This window comes from Perissodus microlepis, chromosome 18, assembly GCF_051167445.1.
Source record: "Perissodus microlepis isolate ML-2025 ecotype Zambia chromosome 18, ASM5116744v1, whole genome shotgun sequence".
Lineage (NCBI taxonomy): Eukaryota > Metazoa > Chordata > Actinopteri > Cichliformes > Cichlidae > Perissodus > Perissodus microlepis.
The window spans coordinates 21,503,083-21,522,434 of NC_140478.1; the positions used below are offsets into that span (position 1 = coordinate 21,503,083).

The following is a 19,352-nucleotide window of genomic DNA, read 5'->3' on the forward strand; positions in this document are numbered from 1 at the left end:
ATAGATATCTTACTACATGAAGACTGGTTTTGGGATGTTATGAAAGGTAAATGGAGTGCTGGGGAGGAGTTTTTGAGGAAGGAAGGAGCCAAAATGTCAAAGCAAGTGTCATGCGTGCTGATCCATGATAAATATAACTAGAGACATTTTTCAAAACCTGCCGACCCAAAACAGCATTTAGCCTCCGTCACATTGTATTTGACACCCCAGAGTTAAATCATTAAATTAATCAAAAAAGAAAAGACATCTCAGAATCCCTCAGATTTGCCTTGTCCATTGGAGTCACCATTCATCCATTCATCTTTTTAAGCCCTAATCCTCCTCAGCTGACACTGGGAACAGATTGGACTGTCCATCACAGCTATACAGCCAGTTAACCTGACATGCACGTCTGTGTATTGTATGGGGAAACCAGAGCACCCCAGGAAAACCCACTCAGGCACATGGAGAAAATGTAAACATGCAGTGACTACAGCTGACTAGCAGGTTCAAATTCTTGCTCTGGGTAGGCATTGCTAATAAGTGCACCAGCATGCTGCTCTGTTTGGAGTAATGACTCTATAAAAAGTTACATATGGCCCATTCTTTGAAATAATTTTTAAAAATGTAAAAGTCTAAAAACTATTACAGGAACCAGGAGGAATTAATTTGCATGACTTCCACCTTTTCTCTACATGGACTGGAATGCAGGACCTGAATACTTGTACCACTGAGAATAGATATGCAAAGCATTAGGAATGAAATTTACAACTTACAAATCCTGAATAAAAGATGCCATATTATAAAGCAGTACCAACCTTTCTATAACTACTCATTTCAATGGAATTTTACTCCGTAGAGAGCAGTTTTTAGTCTTTGGGGATTATACATTACAATCAATAAATAATAACATGCTCTTGAAAGAACCAGATTAAAAGATAAAATATAAAATCTAAGTAAAACCTACATTTGCTGCCATTTTATTTGCAGTGGGGGAGTAACAAAGCCTGATGGTGGATGCAATCTGTGGGGACAAAAGGTTCTCCCTGGAAGTTGCAGTGCCTCTGCTCACCGCTAAGTGGCAATAGCGCGTCTAAAATCTCATTGGTCACAAGCGTTTGCACCAACCAATGGAAATATTTTGCGTCTGAACCGTTGCTTCCGGGTGTCTTCAATGAAGAAATCTCTTTGCATTTGATGCTTTTTGTGTTTTCTAAGGTAAGCTAAAGGCTGACGTTTAGAAAATGAACCGAATATTCGGACGAGGAAAACCCAAAGCGCCTCCTGCGAACCTGTCGGACTGTATCGGCACTGTGAGTACTGTCAGCCTGTGAGCTTTTGTTGTTTATGTCCATATTGTGCGACCTAACGGTAGCGGTGCTTAGCTAGCATGGTTACAAAAGGCTTGTCAAAACAGCATCCGTGCCAACTAGCTCAGAGGCTACAGTTAATCAGCACTTTGGGCTGGAATAAAAGACATTCAGCCTCGGTTGGACTGTGAAGCAGGGATATGTTTGTTAACCACAGCTCTCAATTATGTTCCAAGCTTTTACCTCTCTAATTTCTTTCCTCTAATGCACCCACATACAGGCATGGCGTTTTAGCACAGTGTTTTGTCTGCCAGGACGCTGGAAATCATTACCTCTAATTGATCTCTTCCTCGCTCCAGGTGGATGCGAGGGCTGAGTCCATTGAAAAGAAAATTGGCAGGCTAGATGCGGAACTCTTGAAGTACAAGGATCAGCTGAAAAAGATGAGAGATGGGCCCTCGAAGGTACGACACATGATGTTAACTTTGGGTGTTTAAAAGGCTAGAAGACAAATACGTTGATGTTATTTATTTATTTTTGCTTTCAATTGCAGAATATGGTGAAGCAGAAGGCAATGAGAGTCCTGAAGCAGAAGAGAATGTGAGTTCTTCACTGTGCAAACATCTGTATGCTTTATCTCAAAGATGTGAGCACGATAGCCTCTCTGATACATACACACACACATATATAGATTGATGGATAGATAGATAGATGGATAGACATAGTGTGGATGTTGGCAAATAAGAGGAAAGTTTTAATATGTTAATATTTTGGAGATTAGGTTGAACAAAAAATTAAGCCTGTAAACTAAAATCATCTAAACAAAGGTTTATTTCACCATACGATTTAAGTGAATTGCAGGTACTGATTTGTGACAGAAAGATAGCAGCAATAGTGAAAGGGAATGTTTATAAGATGGTTGTAAGACCCGCTATGATGTGTGGTTTGGAGATCGTGGCACAAGAGGTCAAGCTGGAGGTGGCAGAGTTAAAGATTTTGAGGGTTTGTATTGGAAGTAACCACAGGGACAGCTCAGGTTGAGCAGTTTGGAGGTGAAATTAAAGCGTCAAGGTTGCAATAGTTGGGTGATGTCCAAAGGAGGTCCAGTTGAATATATTGGACAAAGGATGTTGAATATGGAGCTTCCAGGCAGGAGTTAAACAGGACGACCACAGAGGAGGTTTATAGATTTAATGAACGAGGACCTGCAAAGGGTTGGTGTGACAGAGTAGGGTGAGATAGAGGCACATGATCCGCTAAAGGGAGCATCTGAAAGAAGAAGAAGCCCTTACAGGTAAAGACGAATACATCAATGCATGGAGTGTTGAATCTGAAAGAAAACAAAACACGACTCTCCTCCTACCAGATCTGCCAACCCAAAGCATCGTGAGGAGGTAGTAAAAGTGAGTTCTTATATAAGGAGTGAACATATATAAGCAAGTGAACTAAATCAGGCAAATGTGGAGAGACAAATGAAGTCAACTATTTAAATGTCTCACACAGGAATTATTGTGTCATATATCTATCGTAATAATAAAAACTGCTTTGTTTAGGGCTGTAACTGGTGATTATTAACATCATAGATGTCAAACCTAGGGCTAAATATTTTTGGCTCTCTAATTGGAGCTGCAAAATTTCATAACAGCTCACATGTCATATTAAACAATCAGGCTCACCACCACAGTACCTCAAAGCGAACAAGCTTGCTAACACTGAATGCAACAAAGAGTGTAAGCAAGCTGAAGATCGTCATTCGATGAAACTAACAGAACCAAATTATCTGCAAAAAGCAGCAGCTTATTTGATTATAGTGGCAGCTTGGTCACATTGCTTCCATTAAGGCAGACTTGTTCCCAGTGGTGTTTCACTTGGCCAGTTTTGTTCATAACTTTCACAAACAAAATTTCTTGGTGCAGCTAAGAGGTCAAGGGCATTAGGTCCATCTGCAGATGCAATCTATCCTTTTTGCAGATGATGTGGTTCTGTTGTCTTTATCAAGCGACGACCTCCAGCTCGCACTGGGGCAGTTTGCAGCCGACTATCTGACCCTACTCTGTCACACCAACCCTTTGCAGACGGCTGGGGTGTGAAAAGCTCTTGATTTTACTATAACATAGGAGTGTAATAATGTATGTAAAGACTCAAATGTATTAAAGCATCTGTATTGTTTTTACATAGGTATGAAGGTCAAAGGGAGCAGCTGGCTCAACAATCCTTTAACATGGAGCAGGCAAACTACACCATCCAGACATTAAAGGACACCAAAACAACAGTAAGAGTCACACAGCATGACTCCAAGACTCCAACTTTTTAGTTGCTGTTAAGCACTTTTTTCCAAATCACAGCTTTCATACGTACCAAACATCTAGATTTCTGACATACTATATTGTATCGCTAAGCTTTTGATTTTGTCCATTCATTAAAAAAATATCATTAGAAAGTTCCCTGGTTGTGGTAGTGGATGTGTTCAGATTGTCTGTACCTGATGAGAAAATGTTGTCAGCGACTAAGTCCACATGTATTTTTTGTCCCCAGGTGGAGGCCATGAAGATTGGTGCCAAGGATATGAAAAAGGCTTACAAGGACGTCAGACTTGATCAGATTGATGTATGTTTGTCTAAACCAGAGCTTCCCAAAGTGTGGGACCCTGCAGAGCCATTGCAGGGGGGGTGCGGTATGAAAAGGGAAAAAAAAACAAAACGCTTGGACACTGCTAGCACGGGGCGCCCACACAAACGCAAAGCAAGAGATGAAGCATAGCTGAATATGACTTCATTCTAAGCCAAAGACTAGAAAATATGGTGAAGCATGTCTTCCCTTTGGTTTCACCTGCACAAGTGCCGAGGTAGGTCTCACTGCAGAATTGGTTTTCCCTTCATCGGGAGCAGCGCTGGACTGTTCAAATCACGGACAAACAGGATCCTACGTTCTTGATTTGAATATTATTACACAGGAAAAAAACAACTACACATAAAATAATTACACCGTGACGCCTCTGCCTTTGTAAATGGAGGGACAGTAACTGCGTGTGTGTATGTAAGCGTGTAAAACCTGAAGATAGTCAGATTAACAGTAACGGTATTTTGTCTCTATCTGCCATTCTGCAATTCATCTCATGTAAACAATAACGTGGCGCACAGCTGATGTGAAAAAAGGCACATACCTTTGACGTTGCGTGACAGAGTTAGTAGTTTATTTTATTACTACCTGTCATTTATCGCAGTTTACTTGTATTTGCTTAATTGTTTACTAAATGTTTGAGGTGTGAAATAAACCGCAATGGAGCAAAATATGGGTGTGTGTGGTTGGAGGATGTGTGCGTGCGCGGGGGGGCGAACATTTTTCTTGTAAAACAAAGGAGGGCCTAGCAAAAAAAGTTTGGGAACCACTGGTCTAAACTATGAATGCAGTCATTAGCCAAAAATGGGGAGATGCTTGAGGCCAGGAGAATTGCTTACTGTATGCGAAGCATCAATTGTAAGAAAAATCACCTCACATTACATCACATTTCTGCAACGCTTACACTGTACTCTTAGCAGCAGCCAGATTCAGCAATCTATCAGCTCTTACTGTATAATTAAACTTGCTCTGATTTCAGAACCCTGCAGTAACAAAATGGGTTAATAGTTTTGTTTAAATGAGTTCTAATCAACACACTTAATAGGTCTCATTTATTTTCAGTGCCCCCTGCTGTTATGTGATTCTCTCTTCCTATTTGTGCAGCAGTCGCTTAAAAACTGATGAAATTAAAATTATGATTTTACATGCTGGATAAAAGTTAAAATCTCACAATTGAGGCATTTAAAGTGAACACAAGTATTTGGACTTTCAGGATTTACAGGACCAGCTGGAGGACATGATGGATGAAGCCAATGAGGTACAAGAAGCCCTGAGCCGCAGCTATGGCACTCCAGACATCGATGAGGAGGATCTTGAAGCAGGTAAATGTACATTTTGTTGGCAGTTTTTCATTTAGGGTGCATTAAAGTGAACAGTCGCAGTGTTGTGACCAGTGTTGGTCAAGTTACTTGAAAAAAGTAATCAGTAACTAATTACTGATTACTTCCCCAAAAAGTAATCCTGTTACTTTACTGATTACTTATTTTCAAAAGTAATTAATTACTTAGTTACTTTTTAAAAACATGATTTACAACCTGAATAGGTGATAAAGCAATAGATCTTTCAGCCCAATTCTACTTTTTCTGCATAATCCATCATATAAAACGTAATCAAATGGAAAAGTCTCTTTTTTCAAACTCATTTTATTAGTTTTAATCTTTTAACTTTATGCATCAAGCAAAAATTTAATTATATGCAACATTCTCTGACTGGAAGAAATTTGTTTAACATTTAAACCTATTTTCTGAATATTCCAGCACATAAATAAAATATTTTTTGTGTTTACACTCACTCTTTCAAATAAATGCAAGTGAAACAGCAGAAAATAAATAAAATCAAAGACTCAGTGGTCCTGTTGCTCTATTTTCACCTGTATAGCAGGCGGATGTTTGCCCTGGTGCAGGTGTGCCGCAGCAGTCAGTGGAAGAATCCGCGAGTTTGTCTGTGAATTTCCCATTCTGTTGCAGCGTACTTGGTGCTTGCTCGGACGTTTAGGGGTTTTTTCGCTGTAAATAGAAGTTTTCTTCCCACGCAGTGAACAGCGGACACTAATGTTTTTGTCACTTTTTACGGAATCAAACTCAAAATAAGGTCAGTACTTCCACGCTTTAAACGCTGCACGCTCATACTCTCTGCGTTACTAAAATCACGGTTTTAGTAACGCAGTAACGCAGCGTGCTTACGGGAAAGTAACAGTAATCTAATTACCTTTTTTGCAATAGTAATCCCTTACTTTACTCGTTATTGAAAAAAAGTAATCGGATTACAGTAACGCGCTACTTGTAACGCCTTACTGCCCATCTCTGGTTGTGACACATAAATATGCCCAGTGACATATTTTGTGGGTGGAGCCATTGTGACCAAACATTTTTTTGTTTGGTTTTTGTGGAGCAGACTGATTTATAGCTAGAGCGACGAACTTCAAATATAGCCATGTAATGAAAATATAGGCATTCCCTATGGTATCAGCATCCATCCAGAGAACATGCAAACTCCACACAGGAAGGCCAGCTGATTCAAACCCCAGACCCTCTTGCTGTGAGGCAATGATGTTAACCACCAAGACACTGTAAGCCCAGCCCAGCTGTTATAGGGCAAGAGGCAGGGTATATCCTGGATATGTTACCAGTTTATCACAGGACATTTGTGGTATAAGACAATGATGCTAACCACCCTGCCACTGCACTGCACCACAGAGATGTCAACTCTCTAGATGCATCTGACTTCCATAGTGAGGAAAAGTTTAACTTTTGACTCTAGTGGGACTCGAACCCACAACCTTTGAATCACTCCTTAAGTGTATGCTTAGAAGTCCAACGCGCTGTCCATTGCGCTACAGAGCCAGATGTGTGACCTTGTCCTGTGTAGTAGTTTCAGTATTAAGATGTACATGACTTTAACATTACAAAGAAACATGTAGCTTCTACATTAAGAAGTTAAAGGTTTGACACTCGTGGGACTCGAACCCACAACCTTTGAATCACTGCTGAAGTGCTTGCTTAGAAGGCCAATGCGCTATCCATTGCACCACAGAGCCAGATGTGGTTGTTCCTGTTTTACTTTTTGTCAGATGTGATCTGACCATTTAAAAAAGTGGTATGTTAAAATGTATGTTGAAGTGGCTCCTATAGACTGAGTTTCCCTTGAATAAAGGAAAATCTGGACTTTGAAGATCCATTGATTCCTCCATAGTTGTCAGCCATCCATCCAACTTCTTCTATTTATCGGATTCAGGGTCGCTGGGGGCACTGGTGCCTATCCCAGCTGTCATAGGGTGAGAGGCAGGCTCTACCCCTGGTCAGCAACAGGTCACCAATCTGTCACCCCATGTGCGACTTGGGACTGTGGTAGAACCCACGCTGACACAGGGAGCGCTCCTCACAGAAAGGCCACAGGCTGGAGTGGAACTCAGAGCCTTTTTACTATGAGATAACAATAGCAATCTTAACATGAACTAGAGTAACCGATTTAAAAGCCCAACCTCAAGAAAAATGCTTCATGTAAACACACCAGTTGGAAGTTTCTGAGAAATCCAGACAGTGGCATTTATTTCCATCAAAAAAACACAGTTTCTTCTTCTACTATTTCTAGGAAGTTAGACAATTTGGTGCACGCCATTTCAAACATTTGATGCATGTTTATGCACATCATGATCTATCTACCCAAGTTTGTATCAACAAACTGCTATTTGGTTCGTTTTCATGCTTCAGTGCTTCTAATACGTTAATGAAATAGTGACTAATGTAATGTAAATATCTACTAAAAGTGTTGGCTTGTCAATGACACACCTTATATATGCAGACTACTTATATTAGGCCTAAAAAGCCAGTACTGCTTTCTGATGATGCATGTAACTTCTACATAAGAATTTAAACGTTCGACTCTGGTGGGACTCAAACCCACAACCCTTGAATCACTCCTGAAGTGCTTGTTTAGAAGTCCAATGCGCTGTCCATTGCACCACAGAGCCAGATGTGGCATATGTTCTTAAATCTAATTCCTCTGTCAATTTGAAGCAGCTCCTCCATAATTTTCCCTTATAAAAAAAAAAGAGGGAACATATTTTAGACTTTCTGGATTGTTGCTAGAACCTAGCCCAGCTGTGATAGGGGAAGACACAGGGTACACCTCGGATCTGTCACCAGTTTATCACAGAGATACAGTCAACCACATACAAGCACCCATGTAAACATGTACATGTAAACTGTCTTATCTCTTATTTGGTTTTTAAGCAACTGGAGAGTGGAAATCCCTTCTTGTATGCTAAAATCCCAGACCTCAATGCTAAGTTATTAGCTTCCATGTATAGTGATGAGGACTTCTTATTTGAGTTAGAAGTTGCCTTGTAGTTCCGTTCTTAAGAATTACATAACTTTTACATTAAGAAAAGGGTTAAAAGTGTTGACTTTGGTGGGACTCAAACCCACAACCACTCCTGAAGTGTATGCTTAGAAGTTCACTGCACTGTCCATTGCCAGGTGCGAGAGGATGCCCTGTGCCATTTTTTGTCAATTGTGATCCGTCCATTAAAAATGTGGTAAATAGTGACTAAAGTAATTTAAAAATCTACTAAAAGTGCTAGCTATTGCATAGACATGCCTTGTCTATGCCGACTTGTTATTTGAGGCTTAACCCAGTAACTAAAATGCCTTTTCGTTAGATGCATCTAACTTCCATAGTGAGGAAAAGTTAAAGATTCAACTCTGGTGGGACTTGAACCCACAACCTTTGAATCACTCCTTAAGTGTATGCTTAGAAGTTCAAGGGGCGATCCATTGCGCCACATGTGAAGGGTTGTCCTGTGTCACTTGTTGTGAAATCTGACTCCTCTGTGAATCCGAGGAGCTTCTGTGGACTGAGTTTCCGTGGACTGAGTTTCCCTTATATAAAGGAAAAAAGAGGGAACAAAGTCTGGACTTTCTGGATCCATGGGTTCCTCTATTGTCCCATTCATTCAACTCCTTCCGCTTGAGGGTTGCTAGAACCTATTTAAAATGCCTTTTAGTTACTTTCTGGGAAGGCAATATTTTATGATCCTGTATTTAGGCACATAAAATCTCTTTTTCAGGAGATACACGATACATGCACTGTTGTTTGAATTCTGTTTCATATCACACTCGTTCTCTGCCTTCTTTGCCTCCTGGGGCTCTTTCTCAGATTTCAGCATCCACAATGTGGAGCTTCCAGGACAGCTCGGATCTCTTTTTATTGGAGCTAAGACCTCTTTGCTAGTGTGTAATTTGAGCAATGATCTGGAGTATTACAGTGACATTACCACTGTGGTTTCAGAGCTGGATGCACTGGGTGATGAGCTGCTGCTGGATGATGACACCTCCTACCTGGATGAGGCCTCAGCTGCCCCGTCTATCCCTGAAGGAATCCCCAGTGACAGCAAGACAAATAAGGTGACAGTCTACAGAGCTCAGTTTTCATGACATGAAGGGCAGGGTTGTGGAAAATACATGAAAGTAAAATAAAAAGTAATCATAAAGAATTTTTCCTACTTCAAAAAGGACCTTTGGGGTGTGACTGTGTATGTAAGCAGACTATTAAACCTGCCACGAATTCTGGTGCCAGTTTCTAGTCCTGTGTATGTGTTTGGTAGATTAGCTATAATGTGCAAAACTAAGTTTTTTCCAGTCCACTCTATTGTTTAAACACAAACCTGCTAAGTGAATAACACTTGAAATGTAAGTGTTTTGCTAATGGCTGATGTTTTTTTTCTTCTTTTGTGTTCAGGATGGTGTGCTCGTGGATGAGTTTGGCCTCCCTCAGATTCCTGCCACATAAACAAGAAGCAAATAAAAACAGCTGCACTCGAACTGAAAACACTTTTATATGTAGAGTAACATTTATACATGCAAAACCATTTGACGTGAGAACACTACGATTTGGAGGCTGTTCTGGTTTCAGGTTGTGTATCGTTACTTCTACCGTGCTGGCATGTGGCCTTGTAACATACTAAACCTTTTTTTTTTAAAAACATAATTCCTTTCATCATCAACAGCTTGTCTGTGTCGTTCATTAGTGTTCCTTAGTGTTTATTTATTTCTGTTTGTTATTAATTTTGTGTGATTTTTAGTCACTAAGATCGTGTCTGCATTCTCAAAAGTGGAGGTTATTCACACTTGGGCTGTTTAAAATATCTGCAGGGTTATTTGAAACATGCAAAATAAAAATGTTTGTTTTAAATCAGCTGTGAGTTCTTAATTTGTGGCGTATTTGTTCATCCTCCTCTATCTTGTTTTTAGCTCTTAAGTAGACATTGCTAGTACCACGCTGCCGTCAGCCTGTTTTAATTCTCCATGGCATAGATTCAACAAGGTGCTGGAAACATTCCTCAAAGATGTGGTTCATCCATGATGTGAATCTCCTGCTCCACCACATCTGGAGTCCATTTGAGTACAGTGAACTTGCTGTCATGTTCAGGAAACTAGTTTGAGATGATTTGTGAGAAACAGCCATCAAAGGATGGATGCTTTTCTGTGGGTGTGGTCATAAAGGGATGGATTTGGTCAGCAACAATACACAGGTAGGCTGAGGTGTTTAAACGATAAATGTGTCAAGAAAATATCTTGTTATCCTGTTCTTAGGTGACATGGAATGGTACCAGGTGTGGTGTTCTGTTACTGTAACCCATCTGCTTCAGGCTTGAGAGCTCTTGGCCATACCTGGATGGCAAGAAGTGGACCTTTCATTTTTTCTGTTGCCATGCTATGATCAGTGTGGCCATTCTCCTCTGACCTCTGGCATCACTGAGTCATTTCCACCTGGAGAATTGTCGCTCACTGGATGTTTTCTCTTTTTTGAACCATTCTCTATAAACCCTAGAGATGGTTGTGTGGAGAAATCCCAGTGGATCAACAGTTTCTGAAATACTCATACTAGCCCGTCTGGCAGCAACAACATACCACATTCAAATTCACTTAAGTAGGCCAAAGTGGTTTACATGCCACTTTGGCCTTAAGTGGGCCATACCAGTGAAACGCCCCTTTCTCTCAGTATAAAGTAGTTTAAATGCACTACTTAAACTACTCTGAGATATCTCAGTATAAGAAGTGCAGTTTCAACAATGCATCTTGTTTTTCTCTCCATGATAAAGAAAATCTGCTGTACATAATGAAGCAAATGTGTCAGCACAACTCTTTTGGCTTAAATTGTAAAAAAAAAAAAAAAAAAAAAAAATCAAATTATGTTTCAGATTGACGTCTTTTTTTTTTTCTTAGATTGAGGCCATTTTTCGCATTACTGCCATTTGATTGGCTGACTACATATTTGCGTTCACAAACGATGGCCTAATATACCTAATATATACCACATAAGTGACCAGTGAATGTTTGTATTATTGGGTCTATCTTACAATATAAAGCGCCTTGAGGCGACTGTTGTTTGGGTTTAGTGATGTGTAAATAAAACTAAATCGACTTGAATTGTAAATATCTTATATAACCCTTTGGGGGTTTTTTTTCTTTCCTTTTCTTTCTTTCTTTCTTTCTTTTTTTGTCTGCTTTGTTATGTTTTATGCTTTTCTTGATAATGAATAAAAACCTTTTAAAATAAATATCTTATATAGTTACTTTAAACCTCAGCACTTCAAGCAAATCCCTAAAAGTGCCTTACAAAGGATTTTCACCCTGGTACAAATAATCTTTTACTCACAGTTAACAAGTAACTGTTCTACACTTATAAGGACATTATTGAAGTGATTTGGAAACAGTCTGGTATTACCAGCAATCGAATTACACATGCGCTCTGTGGGACACGAACCTACAACCTTAAAAACTTTGTTAGCGCTGATACAGAAACTACATTTGCGAAACAGCTAAAGATATCACGACTCTGCGTTATTTTATCTATTTTGTGTTCTTTAACATCATGAATTCAGACCTATTTTGGCCATGTAAAAAATCATTATAGACTTGTAATGTTATAATTGTTGCAATGTCTGCTCCCCCACTGGCCACGTCTGTCATCACGTTTTTTAATCTCAATGACACTTTTTACCTGCATAAATAAAGTGTAAGTAAAAGTGATTGCTGCTTCTACCTAATGTTCTTTTGGCTCAAAATGATTTTAAATATTCTTAAGAGACATGTCTGAGATATGTTTCACAGATTATAAGTTAGCAAGTCATTTACAGTTTAAACAGCGTAAATAAATTTTTTAGCCCTTGATCCTCAGCTGTGGTAGATGCGGGGAACATAACCAAAGACATATTCAGAAACATCATGTAAGCATGATATCAGCAATTAACGAGTAACCGTGACTTAGACTAGTAACGGCATTGGAGGACAGATGGTCAGGTTAAAAAAGCGACTCTGGTGGGACTCGAACCCACAACCTTTGAATCACCTCTCAAGTGCTTGACTAGAAGTCCAATGCGCTATCCATTGCGCCACAGAGCCGGTTGGGAAAGTGCCCTTGGCGCAACATGACCTGACACGTCATATATACAGACATCAATTATTGCTTTACAAAGCTTTACTGTAGGAAAACTCTACACACTTAAGCTAAATGTATTTACGTCTGTCAGCAGAGTTTCATCGAAGTGTTATAAGAAATCAAGTTGCTCTGTAGACTTCGGCTCGCGTTTTATCACTTTTGTGTGCAGCTGTTGTGTTTGTATTTGCTGTTCCGCTTTTTTAAACAAGTAAATAAAAAGTCAGATAAAATTAAATAATAAATACAATAATAAATAAGTAAAATTGCATTTAAAAAAAGTGAAAGAAAATAAAAAAAGGGGGTACTTCCGGTGTTCAAGCTTAACTGGTGGTCGTGCTGATCGGTGAAGAACCACAAAAGTAGTAGGGCCAGATGTGTCTAGTCGTAGATTCGTCACATACATTGACACCTCTTGTTGTAAAAGTTTTGAATGACCAAAGTTTTGTAAGGTCGCTCATCCAAGTGACTTCTTCAATCTCACCTGACTTTAGGTTTCCCCAATCTTATAAACAGCACATTTGCATAATGACTGAAACTAGCACCACTGAAGGAACAATGGGCTAGGAGGTCAGTTAATTGATCGTTAATATGTAAATTCTCATGACCATTGATCAACCTGCAGTCAGCTGAGACTGAAGAAGTCACTTGGATGAGTGACGAAACGGCTCTCCCACTGAAAAGCTTTTGGGGATTTACCTACCTGGATGATTGAGCATGCATCAAGATATTCTCATTGTTGTATCTACTCTGTGTGGTAAAATATAATTAATCCAATTAATTTCTGATGCACTCTTGGCCATATTTCTCTTGAAAAAGACATTTAGGAGTCTCAATTACACGTTATTCCTGCATAAATAATGATATGTAAAAGTGACTTACAGCTTCTTTGTTGTGACAGGAATGTTCTTTCAGGCTCAAAATTACTTGATACCATTGATGAGAGACATGTTTGAGATATGTCTCTCATGAATGGATTATAGGGCCAACAATTTAAATATCAGAAATCATTTTTTAGCAGATAATCTTGCCTTGGTCACCTGAGAGAGGGTGTATGATATTGAAAGACCCTAAATCCCTGATGACCCCGGGCAGATCCCCAAAGATTTATTTAGAACAGCAATGTGCGTGTGTATCTGCATGAACTGGTGATTTTATTTATTTATTGTTAATTAGCTTATTACATATAAAATACTTTTGGTAAGCCACATTTTTAATCCAGTCAAACATTACACACACTGGTAGCCCTGGGCTATTTTTCGTGGATTTTCTGCGAGAGGAACATATGGAATAACACCACTTAACGCGATCACCAGTTAAACTGTAACACCGGAAGTAGTTAGCAATAAGCAACAGTTAGCTTTGCGTTTGATGTTGTGATTAAAGGACGCCGGAAAGCAAAATGTCAGAGCAAACGATAACTATGACAGTCGCGTACGGTAATAAGATTTTGGCTTTAAACTACACCATAATCAACACAAAATATAAGTAAAAATTGGGTTTCGTTGTGGCTAAAGCTAGCTAGAAACGGCTCAGCTTCTGTAGCTCTTCTCCACAGACTGTGTGGTTATGTAGCTTTAACTTAGATCCCGCTGGTTATGTGTTGTTCTTCAATAACAAATTAAATATATAAACTACTGTAAATATCAGCATTTATTAAACACGTTTATGAAGAATTGTGTAGCTGTTGTAATTAGTTTCGTTTGAAGACACGTTACAGCACATTTGGGAAACAGGAGGGCTGCTGAGAGAAATTGTATTGTTGCCAATCGCTTGTTAAATGTTTTGTAATTATTTTTCCTCACACGACAGTGAAACAAAATTTTGCAACCCATCGTTGAAAACTGAACCAAACGATAGTTTCTGAGATATGCCGCATGTTCTGTAATTGGATGGGTGCAAATACTTTTAAAGACTTTTTTTATTATTGTTTTTTAATCCTGGTAGGTGACATTTACTTTCTGAATAACACCGATACAAGACAAAAGGGTGACAATGATAACTCCCAATCCTTAATAATATTTATTTAATATAGGGTGTGTAATATTTATTTATTTTCCTATTTCAGGATCCTCTAAGCACAGCATCACGCTAACAGGACATGAGGATGGAAAAGGACCCACTGTTAAAGACCTGTCAGATGCTCTTGCTCAAGCCACCGGAGTCCCACCTGCCTCTCAGAAACTTATCTTTAAAGGTAGACTTTTAGTCTTCCTTTTTTTTTTTTTTTACACACTCAAATGAGGCCTAATGTCATATATCAGGTTTTAAAGTTGTCTTTTTTTTTAATTTTAGGGAAGTCACTGAAAGACATGGAAGAGAGCCTTTCCAGCTATGGAATAAAAGAAGGCTGCAAACTCATGATGATTGGAAAGAGGGTAAAGCACATTTATACATGTGCTACATCTCTGGTGCCTGAATATGTGCATTTGCAAAACACTGATGATAATCTCTAAACAGAACAGCCCAGAGGAAGAAGCTGAACTGAGGAAACTCAAAGACATTGAGAAATGTGTGGAGCAGATGGCCAAGAAGCTGGAGAAGGTAGACGGGGAGTTGACTGGACTGAAAAATGTAAGCAATCATATGTCTTTTTGTTTTTTGATAATATATAGGAAAATAAATAAATATTACACAGCTCTCTTTTGTCCCATCATCTAATGTAGTATTGTCACCCCTATCCTATCACAGGGCTTTCTCGCCAAAGACCTCCAGGCAGAGGCCTTGGGTAAACTAGACCACAGAGTAAAAATAGCAGCTGAGCAGTTCATGAAGATCTTGGAGGAGATAGATGCTATGGTAATGCTATTTTAAGCGTAAGCATCTATTTTGAGTGTCTGCTTTAATCGTGTGTGTCATGTATAGCAAACCATCAAATTGCTCCTCTTTTAACAGAGTGTTCCAGAAAATTTCAATGACTGCAGAATGAAGAAAAAAGGACTTGTAAAAACAGTGCAGGTTAGTGTTTGATTATTTTTCTCGCTGACAAAACAATCATGCTTTATTTGAAAACTATTGAGAATCAAAATAAGTCTGATCTTTACTATATGTCCACAGGATTTCCTCGCCCAGTGCGACAAAATTGAGGCTTGTATATCAGACCATCTATCAAAGATCCAGTCAAAAAACCTGGCTTTGGCAGAATAGTGCAGTCTCTTTTGTCACTTATTCTATACATTGCTCTGTGAGCAATGACAAAGTGTGCAGAAAGCTTCACGTGTGAAGCAGATCCTGGTTTATTTATTGCTGGTGTGAAGCAAATGATCAAGTGGAAAGAAGGATGCTGGTTATCAGGAACGATGTTGGATACGTAACACAAGCAAATCCTCCTGGTTCAAGACAGATACAAAGTGCCGACTGAGAAACTTTAACCATGAACTTGCAGGAAATGGATCAGATGCCATTTTAATTAGCTAAAAGAGCTGTCAATGCCAAATATCTTAAAATGCCCCGTATGTCTAAAACATAATGAGTTTTGTTCCTCATTGTGCACAAGCTGCAGTGAATGATTTATGATCAGAAATATATAGACACTGTTTAATTGGGGAAGTTCCAAAAAGCAATATCCACTCAGGATAGTGGATTGTTCCCATTGGGCCACAAGAGGCTTATTATGTTGTGTGATAAACATTTATTGCCCTTATGGGTCTGAATGGGTCACTGTTCCCTGGCTTTTACCTGCCATGCTGTCTTTTGAGAACAAGCAATCAACTAGCGACCTTGTACAAGGCGTACCCTGCCTCCCACCCCCATGACCATGAATTGTGAAAAGTGGTTAAGAAAACTGATGAGTGGATTTTCCAATATGAGTCTGGCACTTGTGAGACTGGCAAATTTTCTTCATCATATGTGATAAGCAAAATTTATTTGGGTTTTAAACTGATTGGCCCAGAGCAATAACAGCAAAATTACAAGTAAAAAAAAGAAAAGGTTAGTACTGCAGGAGTGTCCATATATCGCAATCGCATGTACTATATTCAACATCAAGAATCCTAAGAAATCAAGCACCTTTAATAAATCCAGTGGCTGATCCTGAGTGTTCATGTATCTTTGAATCTTGTGCTAAGACTGATGCATCACATCGAATTCTTCGGTTTTAAAATAAAACTTTAAAAAAAATAAAGAGCACTGGTGATTCTTCTCAGAATACATTTTAATCTCCACGCTTATTCTATAAAATACAGCTGATTCATTTGCAATAACAGACATCTGGTGTCAGTTTATTTCCAGCTTTATCCATGGGGGTCTTTTTATACATCTCCACTAGCTTATAGAGACCCCCTAGTAGTGTTATCACAGATGTGCAAACAAGCTTTCAAAGTAGGATTGGTTGGAGGGACCCAGAGGTCCAAAAAGCAGCTTAAACAAATGAGCTTCAGTAAAGTAGACCACAGTAAAGCTTTGTCATGAGCCAAATTACAGGACATAGCTTTCCTAACTTGAATGGAATCTCATTAAACATAGACATGGAGTAAAGAATGAACCCACTAGTCATCCTTATCCTTTGCACCGTGTTTCAGAATACGTGTGAATGCTACATAGTTGAAATTTCCTTTTTTATCAATGGGCGCCTCGCGGAAGAGCTCGTCCACTTCTTCATCTGTAAACCTGTCACCCATAGTGGTGAGCAGCTCCCGCAGGCACTCCTCCTGAATCACACCTGTGTAAAGAAACAGTTTCACTCTTGCAGGTGCTTCCTGATGTTAGCACTGAGCAGATATCTTCAAATTAAGCACTTACTACAAAACAATGTCTCTACATGCCAGAGTCTGAGACAAATTCACATAAAGAGATGCGAAACTTAAACAGTTGAACACAGCTCACCTGTGCCCTCCTCGTCGAAACAGGCGAAAGCGTTACGGATCACTTCCTCTGGGTCTGTGCCGTTCAGCTTCTCTCCGAACATCGTCAGGAACATGGTGAAGTTGATTGGGCCAGGTGCTTCATTCATCATGGCCTCCAAGTACTCATCTGTGGGGTTCTTACCTGGGAAAAAGCTCAAGGTCAGAGTGACTCTAACCTGCTAATCACATTTAATGGTTTGTTTTTAGAAAAAGACTGAAATCTTTTAACTTCTGAATACGAGCCCCAAATAATGCAGTTTTAACTCCATAAGACGTTATCACTAGCTAAATATGTGTAAATAAATCAAGTTTACCTAATGAGGCCAGCATGTCATGAAGGTCTTCTTTGTCGATGAAGCCGTCCCTGTTTTGATCGATCATGTTGAAAGCCTCTTTGAACTCCTGGATTTGAGACTGATCAAACATGGCAAACACATTGGAGGTGGCACGCTGAGGACGCTTTTTGGTGTTCTTTCCCTTGGCCCTTTTGCTAGACATGTTGGCAGGTTGTTAGTCCCTCTCCTGTAATACAGGAACATGAAAGTTGTCAGCTTGGATCAAGCAACACGTTCAAATGAAAGATTCATTCACATTTTTTTCTTATCTTGACTTCATTACTGACGCTCTCCATCTGGTGAAAGTTCCTTGGTTACACTGGCTATTAAGTGTCTTTAGATTATTTACTGTGCAAGCTATGAACTGGAAGGTTAATGTAGGTGAGTTCAGGCAATGCATTTAATACTAATGTAAACTTACTAACATGGTTACAAGATGTTGGTAATTCAATTTTCAGCCATTTTGGTTGACACTACTATCACATTGTCATATAGCCAACTAATTTACCTTTTTTAAAAAAGCAGCTAAATATTATACACTCAGTGGCCACTTTGTTAGGTACAACTTTACATTAACACAAGTACGTAGTCAACCAGAACATCATGTGCCACCAACTCAGTGCAGTCTCTTAACCAAACAGACTTGGTTAGGAATGTCAAATATAGTTCAAACTGAGCATGGGGGTGGGTGGGGGGGGGCCATTGTGACATTGGTGCCAGATGAGGTGATGTACTCGGATTTTCCCCACACAACCATTTCTGTGGTTTACAGAGAACACTCTGAAAAAGAGAAAATATCCAGTGAGCAGCAGTTCTTTGGGTGAAAATGCCTTGTTATTGGCAGAGGTCACAGGAGAATGGACAGACTGCTTCAAGTTCAAAGGGAAACAACGCTAACTAAAATATCCACTTGTTACAACCAAAATAATCTGTGAACACACAATGCATTGAACCTTGAAGCAGATTGACTACAGCAGAAGAAGACTGGACTTCTAGTGCCACTCCTGAACAGGTTACAACACATTGACTCACTAAAACTCTAGAAGACTGGAAAATCGTCCCTTTTCTGATGAGTCTAGTTTTCTGCTGTGGCTTTTAAATGGCAGGGTCAGAATTTGACATTAACAAGCATGGATCTATCCTGCCTTGTATCAACAGCTCAGGCTGATGGTCGCAGTGTATTGATGTGGTGGATATTTTCTTGGCACACTTTGGGCTCCTTAGTACTACCTGAGCTTCATTTAAAAGCCACACCCGATCTATTGTTGCTGATCAGGTCCACCCCTTTACCAACACAGTTTTCCCATCTTCCGATCTTTTTTTGTCTTTGTTTTGACATCATGGATGTGCACCAGAAAAATTTTTGTCATGGCATCCTGTCTATATGGACCAGCATACCTGAGAAATTTTGTAAGCATCTTATTCAATTTTTGCCTTGAAGATTTAAACGAATTATGACAAAAGGGGGTCCAATCCAGTAATGGGTGAACCTAACTAAAGAGTCTGATGAGTTTAGCTCAGTCTATGATCACTTACAACGGATATATGCACTCGGTACTTGTTTTGTGATACGAAAGCACTTAAGTTGTCATTTGTTTACTGGATGTTATTAGATCAATATAATTTCAAATTATGCTCACCTGTCACGCAATGACATAACAATAACGTAAATACAGGTATTGACATGTTGTTTACATCACTCATATTTGAGCTGTAGCACACACGCACTACATAGCGTACTGCAGGAATCACACAAAATGCGAAGAAAACCCCTTAATTATTTGCCAGCTTTGCCAGCTAGCCCCTTGCTGACCTAAATAACTGAC

General features: G+C 39.4%; 3 protein-coding genes and 3 non-coding genes across 6 annotated transcripts; 2 read left to right on the forward strand and 4 right to left on the reverse strand.

Moving 5' to 3' along the window:
• Nucleotides 1–1,109: 1,109 nt before the first annotated feature.
• On the forward strand, nt 1,110–10,103 carry LOC146367818 (charged multivesicular body protein 5-like). The gene is made up of 8 exons (XM_084912988.1): nt 1,110–1,292; nt 1,649–1,753; nt 1,843–1,889; nt 3,468–3,561; nt 3,825–3,896; nt 5,122–5,230; nt 9,198–9,313; nt 9,648–10,103. Exons 1-8 carry the CDS (start codon nt 1,224–1,226, stop codon nt 9,696–9,698), a joined length of 663 nt encoding a protein of 220 aa, XP_084769114.1. The 5' UTR covers nt 1,110–1,223; the 3' UTR covers nt 9,699–10,103.
• trnar-ucu (transfer RNA arginine (anticodon UCU)) lies at nt 6,660–6,751 on the reverse strand. Its single transcript is given in 2 exon segments — nt 6,660–6,695; nt 6,715–6,751. It is a non-coding gene; the product is annotated as a tRNA-Arg (tRNA).
• On the reverse strand, nt 7,787–7,878 carry trnar-ucu (transfer RNA arginine (anticodon UCU)). Its single transcript is given in 2 exon segments — nt 7,787–7,822; nt 7,842–7,878. It is a non-coding gene; the product is annotated as a tRNA-Arg (tRNA).
• A 2,118-nt stretch (nt 10,104–12,221) lies between the features above and the next one.
• Nucleotides 12,222–12,313, reverse strand: trnar-ucu (transfer RNA arginine (anticodon UCU)). The gene is given in 2 exon segments: nt 12,222–12,257; nt 12,277–12,313. It is a non-coding gene; the product is annotated as a tRNA-Arg (tRNA).
• Nucleotides 12,314–13,650: 1,337 nt separating this feature from the next.
• Nucleotides 13,651–17,715, forward strand: bag1 (BCL2 associated athanogene 1). Its single transcript, XM_084913218.1, has 7 exons — nt 13,651–13,786; nt 14,416–14,544; nt 14,643–14,725; nt 14,808–14,921; nt 15,039–15,146; nt 15,243–15,305; nt 15,405–17,715. The coding sequence occupies exons 1-7, from the start codon at nt 13,750–13,752 to the stop codon at nt 15,492–15,494; spliced, it is 624 nt and encodes a 207-aa protein (XP_084769344.1). The 5' UTR covers nt 13,651–13,749; the 3' UTR covers nt 15,495–17,715.
• Nucleotides 16,483–17,689, reverse strand: myl12.2 (myosin, light chain 12, genome duplicate 2). The gene is made up of 3 exons (XM_084913219.1): nt 17,506–17,689; nt 17,172–17,333; nt 16,483–17,007 (listed from the first exon to the last, which is right to left on the reverse strand). Exons 1-3 carry the CDS (start codon nt 17,687–17,689, stop codon nt 16,835–16,837), a joined length of 519 nt encoding a protein of 172 aa, XP_084769345.1. The 3' UTR covers nt 16,483–16,834.
• Nucleotides 17,716–19,352: the final 1,637 nt, after the last annotated feature.

What these genes read in the sequence shown, in the direction of transcription:
- LOC146367818 (XM_084912988.1), top strand. Translation starts at nt 1,224, where the DNA reads ATGAACCGAATATTCGGACGAGGAAAACCCAAAGCGCCTCCTGCGAAC. An exon ending in TAAAGGACACCAAAACAACA is followed by an intron (nt 3,562 to 3,824) that starts GTAAGAGTCACA and finishes TTTTGTCCCCAG; the next exon opens with GTGGAGGCCATGAAGATTGG. An exon ending in GTGACAGCAAGACAAATAAG is followed by an intron (nt 9,314 to 9,647) that starts GTGACAGTCTAC and finishes TTTTGTGTTCAG; the next exon opens with GATGGTGTGCTCGTGGATGA.
- bag1 (XM_084913218.1), top strand. Translation starts at nt 13,750, where the DNA reads ATGTCAGAGCAAACGATAACTATGACAGTCGCGTACG. An exon ending in TCAGAAACTTATCTTTAAAG is followed by an intron (nt 14,545 to 14,642) that starts GTAGACTTTTAG and finishes TTTTAATTTTAG; the next exon opens with GGAAGTCACTGAAAGACATG. An exon ending in TCATGATGATTGGAAAGAGG is followed by an intron (nt 14,726 to 14,807) that starts GTAAAGCACATT and finishes ATCTCTAAACAG; the next exon opens with AACAGCCCAGAGGAAGAAGC.
- myl12.2 (XM_084913219.1), bottom strand. Translation starts at nt 17,689, where the DNA reads ATGTCTAGCAAAAGGGCCAAGGGAAAGAACACCAAAAAGCGTCCTCAG. An exon ending in TGACATGCTGGCCTCATTAG is followed by an intron (nt 17,334 to 17,505) that starts GTAAACTTGATT and finishes GCTTTTTCCCAG; the next exon opens with GTAAGAACCCCACAGATGAG. An exon ending in TTTCGACGAGGAGGGCACAG is followed by an intron (nt 17,008 to 17,171) that starts GTGAGCTGTGTT and finishes TTCTTTACACAG; the next exon opens with GTGTGATTCAGGAGGAGTGC.